The sequence below is a fragment of the Argentina anserina genome, chromosome 3, assembly GCF_933775445.1.
Source record: "Argentina anserina chromosome 3, drPotAnse1.1, whole genome shotgun sequence".
Taxonomy (NCBI): Eukaryota; Viridiplantae; Streptophyta; class Magnoliopsida; order Rosales; family Rosaceae; genus Argentina; species Argentina anserina.
Genome location: NC_065874.1, coordinates 7,733,965 through 7,748,918, shown reverse-complemented (window position 1 = coordinate 7,748,918; position 14,954 = coordinate 7,733,965). Strand labels below are relative to the sequence as shown.

Below are 14,954 nucleotides of genomic sequence, written 5' to 3'. Positions count from 1 at the left end.
GACGTTGAAATGTGATTAAGAAGTTGGTCAAATGACATATCTCTTTAAAAGACTAAAAAAGGAATATTTTAATAGAAGAGTGATATATTATATATATATATATCAAATGAAAGAGTAGCAATATTTGACTAGCACAACGTGGCCAGCTGGATGAAAGTAAATGCTTGTTGTAAATGTGTGTCCTTATTCTTTTGTATACATGATGATATTGATTCGATTTTTACTCTAGTTAAGATCGGTGTTCTTGTTTTCTAATTTGTTTGGGGAGAAATGGTCATGTCATAATATAAATATGAGGGGCTTGAACTCCTTTGTCAAAGATCAATTTTGAACATAACTTGAGCACAATTGTTAATTGAAGCCTACAAGCTAACAAAGCAAGCATCGCTTAAGCATCTAAGTTGGCATGAAAACTAAAATTGTTTGATTAGAACTTTACACAAATGACGCAAATACGAGACATATGAGAAAGAAAAACTTATGATCGACAATTGCATTATTTTAGATGATTTTTATTTTGATTCTTTTAATGTGAAATTATGTTTAGAATCGCTTCATTCAAATTTCTTTTCTTATATACAATATACGATATAAACCCTAGCGCTTATCAAAAAGACAAAAACTGGTTTTATGTCTGGAACGCAATGGGATTAGAGCATGACCCCATAAACTCAATCATAACAAGTCTAAATATAAGATCTTCGTACTTTATTTAATTAGCACCACATGTAGCCGAGTTAGTAAGAACCTTGTTGGAAAATGGTTAGAAAAATCATTTAAAATCAAATTTCAAATGATTAATTTAATTAAGTTAAACTTATAATTAATCAAAGATGAACATGGATTTGAGTTCTTCATAATGAGGGCTACAAAATCATATGTTTGTTTGTATAATTTGGTTTGTGGGTGAATAAGAAATCGTCACTCAAAGATGGCTACTTAGAATAAGGGAAATGTGTTTGTCCCACATTGGAAAAGAGAAGTGTTGAAAATACTTTATATAGAATCCGTTGTGTATGGATTGTAAAGTGTGTAAACCCTTTTATACCCTCTCGCGCACGCACAAGGGGGTGCAAATCCCAGGTCACAAGGGAAACTCGTGTATGCCCATGCGACATGCGGACACGAATGCAACACCGAATTGAGGGTCGGAACGCAAATTCGGTTTTGAAAATTAAAATCAGTGCTTGTAACATATGTAACTCATATATGTTATGATCTTTTGATTTTTATAACAACCATCTTATTTATTGCTGATTGCAAATCCTCACTGTATAAATAGCCACCATCCTTTCATTGTAAAATCATCCCATTCGAAACACAATCCTCTCCCACTCTCAAAATTCTTAGCTTTTCTCTGGTGATAGAAAGAGGTACCTTTCGAGTTCGTTTAAGGTTCTAGTTAGGAGTGCAATTTCCTATAATCGTTTAGTCGTTATATCCTGGGAGACAAGCGCCAAGCATCCTTGCACCGGTAGAAGTGGCGTAAACGTCTTAAGGACAGTGTGGTATCACATATGTCTCGACTAGTTCTTCAATCACCAATCGTTCGGTATTTTGGTTTCTTTTCGTGTTCTTCGTTTCTGATTTATAATTATTTATAATTTAACTTATTAAATTATATATGTAATATATCATTTTTATAACAAACCTAACTAAGTATGAACCCTTAATTGAACTCAGGTCCCAATCACACATTCACACCGATATAGGTTAGAGTTAAATCTTAGTTGGCAGAGAGGTTTTCTGATATAATTTTCTACCACGTACGTACGGTTTCTATTTTCTACTTTGAAGGTCCATAATGGCTTTAAGAAGAAACGTCAGATCTTACTCATCTTAGTAAATACAAAAATAAAATAAAATATAAAAATTTCCAAATTTCAGATTAAAACATCCAATCAGACTATTAATTGAGGAGTGTACTCGTAGTCCCTTGCCTCACAAGTATGAATCATACATAAATACCCAAGAATCCTAGATAGGTAGTCCTCATCTATATATTCATGCGTGACAACGTCATCTAATTCAAAGAGTACGTACATGAAATTAATTGGATTCTTTCCTGGAGATCCAATGGAGTACGTTAAATTTGTATCACGCAATTATGAGTCTGCCGAAAATGCGAAATTCATCCATCTCGATCGGTTTAGTGACACCGTCGCAGATGTAAGACTTCATGAAAGCCTCTTTTATTTATTTATTTATTTTAATTAAGGATAAACTATATTTGATGAGAAGAATATACTGTACGTGAAAGGTGTAATCATAACACCATGAGGGCAATATGAATTTCGATCTTCAAAGCTCGTTTTGACATTGCAGAAAACATGACTGGTGATTAAGGTCCATGCCAGTTTGGGATAGCTCAACATAAATCATAGGCTGTGAGGCTGTGAGCATTTGTAATTTTTAGCACATGAAGATTGATAAAGACAAAAAAAGAAGAAGACATAATTAATACTGTAACATTTGAAATAAGCTGAAACAATGGCAAACCAGTCGCTCATAGTAGTAGAGCACTACATTTTCAATACAACTGAAACAAATAATAGAGCTGAGTTACCAAAAACAAAAAAACAAATAATAGAGCTGAATTGTGTAATGGTCCATTTCCATTTTTCTCGATCATGAATATATATACTTCAAGAGACTTACCCTGGTAATATATGACTGGTGTGCACTTCGATCATTATTGTGTTGAAGTCGAAAAGGTCAATATTTGCTAATCTTGGAAGAGATTAGAGATAGACGACACAATTCTGAGAATGCGCGTGCAAACAATTATATAACAATGAAGTCAATGGTTAATGCCCAAATACACAAACATATCTGAATATCAGTTGTAAGCGAATCCCACCGAAGGAGAATAATCTATGTGATCGATTGAGCTGTTCATCATTTAAAAGTCGTTTGACATTCTATGAACCAAACATAAAACGAAACCAAGATTTGGGGTGTGTTTTTCTAGTTGCAGAATCAATCAATATCTAGGATGAAAATGGAATATGTTTGGTAATAATTTTATAATCACCGTTTGATGTGCGAGTACGTTGCAACTTATATGAACAAAGGGGAGTTGATAGTTCAAGGTAGGGATGTGGAGACGGATAGGGTTAGACATGTTGATAGTGATGGTCGGAGAGGCTTAGTACCCGCAATCCAGCCATGTTATGTTATCTGGAGTGTTTGACCTCTTCCATTCCCCATTCATCTGCACCGGCGAGCAGATCACCCCGTGGTGCTCGAGCAGGAGGTAGGACCGCTGGGTTTGCTCGAGCAGGAGGTAGGACCGCTGGGTTTGCTCGAGCAAACCCAGATTCGAGCTCGCACCGGTGACAATGGTGCTCGCCCAGTCAACCCAGGTGGTTTGCTCGTGCGATCGATCGAGCAAATTTTGCTCCGGCGTTTGCTCGTCCGTGTGGCGGAGCCCACGAAATGTGGGTGACGTTAGACACGTTCCTCTTTTTTTTTTTTCCTGTTAAGCGCGTGTAATGCACGCGTGAATAAAAGAGTTTTTAAAAAGAAAAAATACCAATGAATGGGTGACACGTGGCTTAACGGCTGGGCAATCAAACTCCAACGGTTTAATTAATCTGGGCCTTTCATTTTGAATCAGAAATTCGATCAAACGGTCAGGATTCATAGGCAACAGCTACTATGTGATCAGAACGGAAACAAACCAAAAAAATAGTTAAAAAATCCCAAAAATTTGCCTATAAATACTATTTCAATTATTGATCAACTCACACAAATTTGTGCACAACAAATTTCACATCTTCCTCCTTCTCACTCATTTAGTTTAGCATTTTTTTCTAAAACAATGAGCTCCCATTGGCTTCTTTATGAAAATTTACAAATGTGCATCTTTTTTGTTTGTCATAACCAATGGTCTAAATAGCGGTTATCGGCATCGTATCGGTTTTGTAAAATAAAGATATAACGGGGATATATCGAGATATATCGGATTATATCGGATTTATCGTTTTTACTAATTTTTAATTAAATTTAATATATTTGTAAACATATACATCAAAATATACCAAATAAACTTGTGAAATTGAAACTTATAGAAGTAAATCTACTAAATAAACTTCATAAAAAAATATTTGCTTATTTTGACAATTAAAATACATAAATAGTATTAATTAATAAAAATAAAGGTGATCATTCATCATAAACTCTCTCGTCATTGAATATTATCAACGAAATTTTCATTTTCTTTAAATTATTTTTTCAAAACGATGTGGTTTTAAAAAAATATTTAAAAAATGGCACCGATATATCGGGTCAAACTTGGTTTGACCTGATATATCGCCATTTGACTTGATTTTTCGGGTTGACCGATATAATAGACCGATAAGCAACTTATCGTATCGTTTTTTTAATATCAGAGATATATCGGGGATATATCGAGGATATATCGGGATATTTAGAACAGTGGTCATAACATTGATGAATACGTCGGTAACAAACAAAAGAAAGACAAATTATGAGAGACAATTTTTGCCGATTATATGCAAAATTGGGTGCTAGCACTGGGTGAGAAATCTCCGAAGGAGTCGAGGACCCAAATCGTACTCGCTTCTCACTACAACAAGTTCAAGCTACTCTTGCAAAAATGGGGCGAATGTTTGGCGGCGGCACGACAACGTGTAGTTAGCAGCACTTCGTTAATGGATGAAGTAAGTTTACATTATTTTATCATATATTATTATTTTTATTCGATTATATATATATTAAATTACGTAATTTATATATCTAATTTGTTTAAATATATAGTAGTATTGTTTACATTATTTGTTTTAATATATCTAATTTGGTTACATTATTTATTTTATCCAATTTGTTTAAATTATGTAATTAAATATGTACCTAATATAAGTTTTTCATTATGAACGACAAGTTTAATCATGTTACTATAATGCCATAAAGAAAAAGTTTACACACTTTAAATGTGGGAAGTGGTTAAAGATCATCCATCTTTTGTTGCGGTGCTATCTACTACTCCATCTCCATATGCAAGTAGTTATGATGCTACTTCCACAACCGAATCATCTCCAACCATCGATTTGGATGACGACCAAGTGAATGAGACACCTCAAAGCAACACGGTAGCTTCCTTGAATCTGCCTAGATGATAGAGCGTTGGTTAAAACATCTATAATAAACCCTGTAAAACATCATCGTTAGTATAGAATAAGCAAAGATCGTTCAGTCCGGAGAATTGAAGGGAACTCTAAACTTTTAGTGTTAACAAATAATGGGAGGTATGAGATTGATTATTAACTATTAAAATAAAACCTAATCTACTATTTGAAATAAGACTTCTCTTTAACAAACTTAATCAAATTTACCATTACACCACATAATTACAAGTTTGAACTTATCATGCATTCTAATTTGACCAATTACATACTTTTTAGACACCAATACAATTAGAGCCTTAGGGGATCATCTAATCATGCAAGATTTCAATTAACATTTAGATTGACTTAGGGCCTCATCTAAATTTGCATGCAATCGAATTCAATAACACTTAGAGTAGAAATCAAACAAGATTATATTTAAGCACCAAATCTTTGTTGGAGACATGTTTTATATGTAGCGTCACCCACCATGGTTTCACATGTAAATTTCCAGAATTTTTACAACTTTTAATCAACACAAGTCAAACCTACTTAGGGCATGATTCGATTTGTGTCAATATGGTTGATGAATCTAGCACTCAAACACAATCTTAGGCACTTCATCCAAGCACTAAATTCATATGCACATATCTGAAAATTATCTAAAAGTATGAGAAAGATGATTAGAACACAACAATACAAATACAAACTTCAATAATTATAAGAACATAAATTCGGTATAGTCTAAAACAAATATCAATACAATCTGAAAATTATAAAACAGATAAAAAACCAATATTTTCACATAAACAACAACTTATAATCTTCATAGACAAAAAATTGTAGATTAACACAAATAGACGAAGCCATGAAGATGAGTTGCAAGAATGACACGTTGTAAGAACCTTAGAGGTACGGCTGCAATAAGTGAAACTCGGTGAAGATGATGATAGTTTTGGGGTGGACGGCTTGACTAATTTGTGACGGAAGTTTATGGTGGTGTTTTGGTAGAGTTTTGGCTCTTGAATGCAAATGAGAAGTCATCTTATTTGAGAGATGAATCCATGTATATATAGATGAAAGAATGAGGGTAGTTTCATCTTTCCTCATATTATAATGTCATGTTTTATTCCCTAAAACATGCCATGCTTTAATTCCTAAATCATGTCATGCTTTAATCTCTAAAATCATGCCATGTTTTATTCTCTAAAACATGTCATGCTTTAATCCCTAAAACATGTCATGTTTTATTCCCTAAAACATGTCATGTCTTAATCCCTAAAACATGTCATGTCTTAATCCCTAAAACATGTCATGTTTTATGACTTTAATGATCATCTTCTATTTAATTGTTACATGACTTGGCTCCATAAGAAAATAAAATCATAATTAAGAGATAATTAGTTTCAAAACCTAAGAAGGCTTCCTAGTCAAACTAGGACTCTAGACCAATTATGCGTTTTTAACTCATGTAAGCACAAAATAACATCCAATACCGCCTAAAACTCTTACTACGACTCAATGACTCAATAGTACAACAATAAGGGCTAAACAAAGTACAAATTGAGATAAAAATATGTTAAGAACGTCGCACAAAAAGTGCTCCTATCACTAGACCAATGGGAACCAAGGCGCGAAAAGAAACATGGTAAGACTCCTATTGAGCAACAAGTTGAGGTTTTACATACTATTACAAGTGACCAAACATCATAGCACGCCAAGAGGCTAGTGCATAATGAAAGTGAGCTTAATTATTACGCGGAGTACATAGACATTCAAAAGCGAAAGGAAGCAAGGGCAGAAGAAGAGTTGCGATTGAAGAAACAAAAGAATGACACAAGGATCATGACAATGGATTTGGAGGCTATGGCCCCAATCTCAAAAATGTATTTTACCAAGAGGAAACTAGAAATCCTTGATGAAGTAGAAGCTAGTCAAGATCAACCTACCGATGAAACATATTCGGATTGTTATCACCCAAATCGTGTGCTATTTCCATGATAGTTATAGTATTGTATTAAATTTTATGTAATTTAAATTGTTGAGAAATAAAAATGCAATTTATTTATTAAGATGAAATTAAAATACAATTTATTTATTAAGATGAAATTAAAATACACAAAAAATTAAAACACATACTTAAAGTATACACAAGCTTAATAATTAAATACAAACGGAATGAAAATACATAATAAATATATATTTAGAGTATTTCACCTTTTTCCGCCCTCCAAATGTGTTTCATCAAGTCTCTCTACAACTCTCTATGGATGTAAACGAATTCGAGATCGCAACACGGTCGTGAAACCGTTGTATATTGGCTCCATCTCTATTGATTGGCTCAAAATGAATTCGATTCCCTTGTACATCCACCGACCCATCATAAACCCAGAAAGCCCTCGATGTGTTTTAGAAGTCTTCTTATTCCTCATCCTCCACGTACTCTTCCTCAACAATCATGTTATGTAATATAATGCAAGCTAACAAGATGGTAGTCATTACCGATTTGTGGTGCATTATACAACTATGACGTATAATTGTCCATCGAGATTGTAAGATGCCAAAGGCCTTCTCCACATCTTTTTGGTATGCCTCTTGTTTCTTTGCAAAGAGCTTATCTTGCGGCGTCTGGGGATTGTGAATTGTTTTGACAAATGTAGAGTACCTTGGATATATTCCGTCCACCAGATAATAAGCTGTTGAGTACCTCTGTCCGTGGACTTCGTAGACAGCAGTTGGGCCTCTTCCGACAAGGATCTCTGAGAACACATTTGATAGGTGGAGCACATTAATGTCATTTTTAGCTCCAGGACACCCAAAGAAACTGTGCCATATCCACGTATCATAGGAGGCCACGGCCTCTAGGATAACCGTTTGGTGACCCTTTCGACCCGAGTATGCCCCTTGATAGGCGGTTGGGCAGTTCTTCCACTCCCAGTACATGCAGTCGATGCTTCCAATCATACCTGGAACGCCTCGGTGTTCGCATTTAGCTAGTAGTCACGTGAGGTCTGCTGGTGTTGGACTACAAAGGTATCTTGGACCATAGAGGTGAACCAATTGCCTGCAAAACTCCTTCATATAATGAAGGGTGGTCGATTCCCCCATCCTTGTGATTTTCAGTACAATGATCTGCGGCTGATCCGTACGCCAGCATTCGTAGAGCCCCAGTTATCTTTTTTTTGGGAAAGTAGCCCTAACAAACCAGTGGCATCTTCTCTTTGGTGCCAAGATTGGTCGTGGTTCAGAAGTCTGTCATGAAAATGTTGAATCAGTCTTTGCTTATCATGTACCTTTGGCGAAAGTCTTGCGCGTCGAACATTGGACGTTCGATGAAATAATCTTCCATAAGATTGTGTCCCCTATATAGCCTATGACGTGGCTTATTCAGTTTTTTACCACGACGTGAACTGCTTGGCTGTGTTGGTTCATCGTCGTGTTGTGCTTCCGTCATGACTACCTGATTGACGAATGATTGCTTCATATGGTAATCATCTTCTTGTCGATGTTGTCTCTGCCTGAAAAAAAAATTGTGGAAGCTTAAAGGATTCATTGGTGCATGAACACGGAAATGCTGGTAAGTGTTTAGATATAAAGATCCTAAATCTGCTTTGATTCTTCACAATGGTGTGAGTATAAAATGAGTGATTTAGACAATTTATAGCCAATTGATCAAAAATCTCACCGAAAATATGGTCTAATTATTTTGCCGACAATGACATGTGGCAGTGACATGTGTCAATTCTCTATTAGTTGAAAATCTATCAGAAATCTTATATAATATCGAGTCGATAACAACACGTGGCACATTATTATTGGTTGTAAGTATATCTAGTAATTTTTTTAATCATTTCACAACAAGACAAAATTGAATTGCTCAAGCAAATTTAAAATGGGTGTGTGAAAAAATCTATTTGCTTGAGCAAATTTTGAAATCAATTTGCTTGAAGTAAAATTTGCTTCCAGACCCATCATTTGCTTGAGCAAACCCATTTTATGGATGCGGATGCTCTTACCAGGTTTTACAAGAAGGCATAATTGCTAATTTGATACTCTAGGATATACCTTAGTGTCTATTTGCTACCTTAGGTTTCATTTATGTCAATTTACTATCATCGTTTTATAAAACTTGTCAATTTGCTACCCTAAGTATTAATTTTGTCAATATACTAACCTTAAGCAAAATTTACAACCTACGGTTTTCAAAATTGACCAATTTGTTTATTTGGATTTTCAAATTAATTCACTTGTTAGGGAGAAGTGAAAATTTGATATGACAAAATGATAGCAAAATAGCTAATTTTAAAAACATGGGGTAGCAAATTGGCTAATTATGAGGTAGGATAGCAAATTGACACCAAGGTGAATCCTAGGGTAGCAAGACATACAAGAAATAGATTGTTTCACATACATGTGATTTTTTCATACTTTTTTGGGCCAATTACATATAAGGCTAATTCATAACTCATATTTTTAGATAAGGACACCAAAACATTTTTGCCCATTTAAGGACTTTTTTTTTACCCAGGCCCAAAACAAAGAGAAAAATGATTCCTAAAATACCCTCCTCAATTCTGAACGTATGTTCAATTACTCTCTCAGTCTCTCTCCCCGTCTCTCTCTCCTCTCTCTCATCGATGATTCGGCATTGTCTCTGATCTTCTTGGTCACGGCATCCTCGTCATGGCTAATAGGTTGTTCATCCTCTCCAAAACAACCTGCACATTTGTCTCTAACTTGTGCTCTTGTTGCCAAAACGAGGTAGGCTTCTTCTCCCAGTAACTGGATGGGCTTAACTATCGATTTTGTGGTTGCTTTCAAGTTGTGTGGTAGTGTCTTTCGATTTGGTTGACAATGACTTTTGATCTGGTTGGTAGTGTATTTCAATCTAGTTCGCAATTTCTTTCGATCTGGTTGGTAGTGTCTTTCTATTGTATGGTAGCTTTCTCTTCTTTGGTGATGACGGTGACCTCCTCAAGCTTGACGATCGGAGCGACCTGGTCTTCGATGTTCTCTTCATCTCCGGTGAGGTGCTCCTCTGCTTTCCTGTGCTCTGATTTGAGGTTGACATGGTGGCACCAGATCAGGCAGCTGAGCCTTCGCCATCAAGGCTTTGAGCCTCCATTGCGTTGAGCAGTTGAGCCTTCGTCGTCAGAGAGAGAGAGAGAGAGAGAGAGAGAGAGAGAGAGAGGTAATTTAGGTAGAATAAAAATATGAGCTAGTGAGCAAGGCCGGCCTTGGGCTAAAGCCACTAAAGTAGCAGTTTTGGGCCCCCAATTTTAAGGGCCCCTCTTAATCATATACACATAATTAAAAAAAAACTAAGTCAGAAAAAAAAACGGTGACAACGTTTTTTACGGTAAACGCTATGAAAAAAAAGAAAGGCCGGACTTCAAAATACCAAAATAAAGAACGGGATTCCCAAATTTAGAGCGCCACTTCTCTCACCTTTGTAAAATCAAAACTATTTTTTAGGATCCCTTCAGTCTCCTAGATCTTTTCTCATCAGTCTTCGTTCTTCATCCAAGCTTTCCTCTAGGTGAGTTCTCTTGCTTTTTCAAACTTTCTCTTATCTATCATCTAGTTTTCATAGTTTATACTCCCAATCTTAGTGTTAGAAACCTATGTCCTCTTCTGAGTCTTCTCTACCTCAGCGACGGTCTCTTTATCCATCATCTCAATTTTAGTCTAATTTCAATTTCGTTAGATAATAAAAACTTTAAGAGTTAGGATATTTAATTTGGGTCTGGGTTATTAGAATGTGAAATTGGGGGTTAGGGTTTCTATTTATTAATTTTAATTTAGATCACTAGTAATTGTTGACAGTTTTTATCTATGTGAGATTGGAGAGAAATTGTCATGGTACACAGTCTCGTTGTTGGATAGCCACGCCAAGTCCACAAAACAAAAGGTCAGTGCGTGCTTGTCATAGTTTAGGATCTAATTTTCTTTGCAGTATCAATTTAGATCTTGATTTAAGAAAGTAGATCTGAATTGGCTCATTTCATCAAGTATATAGCTTAGATTGATTATGAATATGCTTTGCTGATTTATATATGTATACGAAGAAAATGGTGATTCTGTTTCAGTTATTGGAGTTTTGGAGCAACTACAAGAGGACCATTGGCTTGGGTGAAGATCAGACTGTGTCTTGGGAAATGTAATGTGTGTCGTAACTGTCATTTCTATCTTTCTTGTATGTATCTAGTGTTGATTTTCTTTAGCACCAGTAGGAAAATTTAACAATCTTCTATGTGTGAGACCCCTCTAAGAATGTATTGATCTTTCAAGGATATCAGTAAGTCAATATCTTTTGACTTTGTGGACAAAAGATATTGACAATGTAAGTCAATACAAAACCTTGTTGGTTGAGACAATGTATTACCTGAGCAATTTTGCAATATAATACAACAATTACTTGTATTTATATTTGTTGTTATATTACTTTTACTAACAGGTATGATGGAACTACATCTTACATTATGTAGAACAACAATTTGTAAGCACTTTGAAATGAGTAAAGATAGCAGTTATTACATGCTTGGATTGCTTACAAACTTTTGTTAACCATACTTGTTACTGTTGCATGTGCTAAGAGAAGCTTTTCGAAGTTAAAGTTGATCAAATTTTATCTTCGATCAACTATGTCTCAAGAAAGACTGAATGATTTGGCTACGTTATCGATTGAAAAAGAGTTTGCGGAAAAGCTTGAGTATCCGTGCTTAATTGACATTTTTGCTTCAAAAAATGCAAGAATGGCAATTTTTGAGTAAAAATGTACTGATATTTGTAACTTTTATATTTTTGTTTCAAACATTATAACATTTTATTATTATTGAAAGTTTTATTGCTATGTTTTGTTGTTTCAAAAAATTTATTGTTTCGATTTTTTTTTGACAAGAGGCCCCAATTTTTCTCGTCACTTCGAGCCCTGGAAATCTCAGGGCCGGCTCTGCTAGTGAGATTTGGCCTTATTTGTGTAAAAAAAAGTTTAGTATCCTTATTTGGGAGAAATGGTGAATAATGTCATTTAGTGGTTTTTTATAGTTTTTTTTAGGGTGAGACCGGTTTAAACCTCTCCCCCTAAGTATCTGTAATTTTTATACTAAGAAACGATAACTTCGAGAATTACCGTCGTATCAATCAATGATTAATGAGAGATGCTTATGTCAGTTTTGATCAACATATGAGATAATAGCACACATAGTCAAAACACGATGTTTGCATAGCACACATAGTCAAAACACGATGTTTGCATAGCTCGTCAAAAAAAAAAAACCCCTAATGTTTGTGTTTGTCACTTGCCGGCGATACCGTCATATTTTACTCGCCCAAAACTTCTAGTACACCTGATATGATGTTCCAAGTTTCATGTATCTCATGTCTTTCCATATACAAAATGTTTTCCAACAATTGCATACTGCATTTATCAAGAAGTCTAAATGTAATGGCTTTCTATTAACTCGGATTAAAACCAGATGAGATGTAGATGTTAAGTCCAATTCTGTAACTTATCAAAGAGTATGCAGTTTGATAAGAGTAGACCAACTCGTAGTTAATGACATGATTAACATGAATAGAGAAAAAGAGTTATAAACTGATACAAATATAGAGTAAGTCACAAACTCTTTATGGGATGGGTTTGTGACGAGTTTGATCCCTATATCAGCATTGAGTTCTGATCTAGCTAAGAGTTCATTGAGTTGCAGTCCCATTCTGTGAGATAGATACAATAGCATAGATTAGAACGCATGAATGAGGAAATTTAAGATGAGAGTGATGAACAACACTAGAGAGAGGAAAAGAAGACCTACAAGGACTGACACAGGGCTCTAATAGAATGGCAAAAAATGTGATCAGAAACACTCTCAGACACTATAAGAGCCCTGTGCTACTCCTTGTAGGTCTTTTTTTCCTCCCCTAATGTTGCCATCATCAATCTCATCTGGAACTGCCTCACAAAAACCATGGCACCTATTATTCTGCCAGCATCACAAATCATATCAAGCCCTAAATCTCAATCACCATCACAAACCTTGTCTTTCCATTCAAAACAGATGCTATAGAAGTTGTAAATTCATGTCACAGTTGAATTTCAGACACATCAAGTTCACAAGGTGGCCGTGACGTTTCAAACCTCGTCATGAACTTTGTTTCGACATTGTACAACAGCCCACTTAATATTGGGCTCTCGATTAGAAAGATTGATTAAAGCCCAGATTTGTCCGTCTCTATTTCTCGCATTTTTTCGTTAGTGAGAGAGGGAGAGAAGTGGCAAGGATGAACAGAGGGGGAGGAGGAGGTGGGTCCGGCGCCGGGAGTGGACCCACATCGGCGGCGGCGCTGGCGGCAGCTAAGAAGCAGAAGAAGTGGCTGGAGAGTGTGGAGACGGACATAGCCACCATCGTCGACTATTTCAGCTACCTCGTCAACGTCTCCAGGGTCTTGTCTCTTCTTGTTTCTTTAAGTTGGCTTTCTTCTTATAAAGTAGAATTGAAAGTGTTTGAATGATTGTATTGGACGATGTGGGAGTGACGATTCATGGTGTTTGATAGGTGAGTGAGCAACCTGTTAAGAATTCTCAAGAAGCTTTCATGATGGAGATGCGTGCTGCTAGAACGGTCAGACATCCTAATCCTTGTTATTTCTGCTTCTGTCCTTTTTATGTTTTTAGATCATTGAGAAGTGTATGGAAGTAGTAGAATGTAGTCTCTACTCTCTAAACTATGCATTTGATATGTGCTGTGCAGTTTTGTAGGTTTTTTTTTTTTTTTTTTGGTTAAGTGCAGTTTTATAGGTTAGTGGTGTTGCTATAATGAGAATTTGATGTGTCTCTTCAAGTTTGTTTTGTCATGGTATATGATTAAGTAAATAGCTGCTAATTGTTCATATCTGTGTGAAAAATGTTTAATTTTCCTAGTTTTAAAGAACCCCATGTACCAAAAGCTTAAATTTCTGTCAAATGAGTAATTTATGGTATATAATTTTGGATCAATCAAAGGCTGCACAAGAATTTCTGAGTTCAAAACAATTGCTTTCAAATCTAGAATGGTAGGTTTTGGGTGAATCATTGTGGGTTTCAGTTCAAGATTTGTGGGTATTAAGTAGTAACATGGTTTGTAGTTTTGGATTTGAGCAAAATGATTTCAACACAAAACATAAACAATGAATCTGCACTTCATTCTCCATATTCGCAGTGCTGGGGTTTAGGCATTGCCAGTCTTGTCAAGTTGGCTGTAGATGAGTGCAAGCTTGGTGCTGAGCTTCTACTGTCTAGCATTTGGTTCCTAATTGCTTACTGGATCATTTAATATTTACAACATATATCTATCTTGCCACAGGTTCAGTCATCTGATTCTTTACTTAAGTTGGTATCCGACCTGAAGCAGACTGCACTATTTTCTGGTTTTGCATCCCTTAATGACCATGTAGAGGAAAGAATGGCAGAGTTTGACAAGCAGGCCGAGAAGACTGACCGCATGTTGGCTAGAATTGGGGAAGAGGCAGCTGCCAGCCTCAAGGAGCTTGAAGCCCATTATTATTCTTCTTCGGTACCACATACACATGAAACCTACTTGCAGCAATGAGTTGACGTTTAAAGAAGAGAACTATTAGGGTGCTTTGTTTGTTGAATCTTGACATTGGTTATGTAAACATAGGCAGAAACAATGTATTGCCATGTGGCAGTTCGAGTTACCAACCTTTTGAACTATAGCCTTGGAATATATTACTTGCTCGGTTATGTAGCGAATTGTAAGCTTAAATCTGAATGCATAGTTATGTAAGAATGTTCTACATTTTTTGTGTTAAGCTCGATGCTTGCTT

The 14,954-nt window shown here is 35.7% G+C and overlaps 1 protein-coding gene across 1 annotated transcript; it reads left to right on the top strand.

The window, feature by feature from the left end:
* The first annotated feature begins 13,388 nt into the window (after positions 1 to 13,388).
* On the top strand, positions 13,389 to 14,950 carry LOC126788314 (mediator of RNA polymerase II transcription subunit 22a-like). The gene is made up of 3 exons (XM_050514291.1): positions 13,389 to 13,571; positions 13,685 to 13,750; positions 14,471 to 14,950. The coding sequence occupies exons 1-3, from the start codon at positions 13,410 to 13,412 to the stop codon at positions 14,714 to 14,716; spliced, it is 474 nt and encodes a 157-aa protein (XP_050370248.1). The 5' UTR covers positions 13,389 to 13,409; the 3' UTR covers positions 14,717 to 14,950.
* The last annotated feature ends 4 nt before the right edge of the window (positions 14,951 to 14,954 follow it).

Bases quoted from the DNA above. Each gene is read 5' to 3' on its own strand.
- LOC126788314 (XM_050514291.1), top strand. From the start codon at position 13,410: ATGAACAGAGGGGGAGGAGGAGGTGGGTCCGGCGCCGGGAGTGGACCC. The intron at 13,572-13,684 runs GTCTTGTCTCTT...GGTGTTTGATAG, and splicing joins ACCTCGTCAACGTCTCCAGG to GTGAGTGAGCAACCTGTTAA. The intron at 13,751-14,470 runs GTCAGACATCCT...ATCTTGCCACAG, and splicing joins AGATGCGTGCTGCTAGAACG to GTTCAGTCATCTGATTCTTT.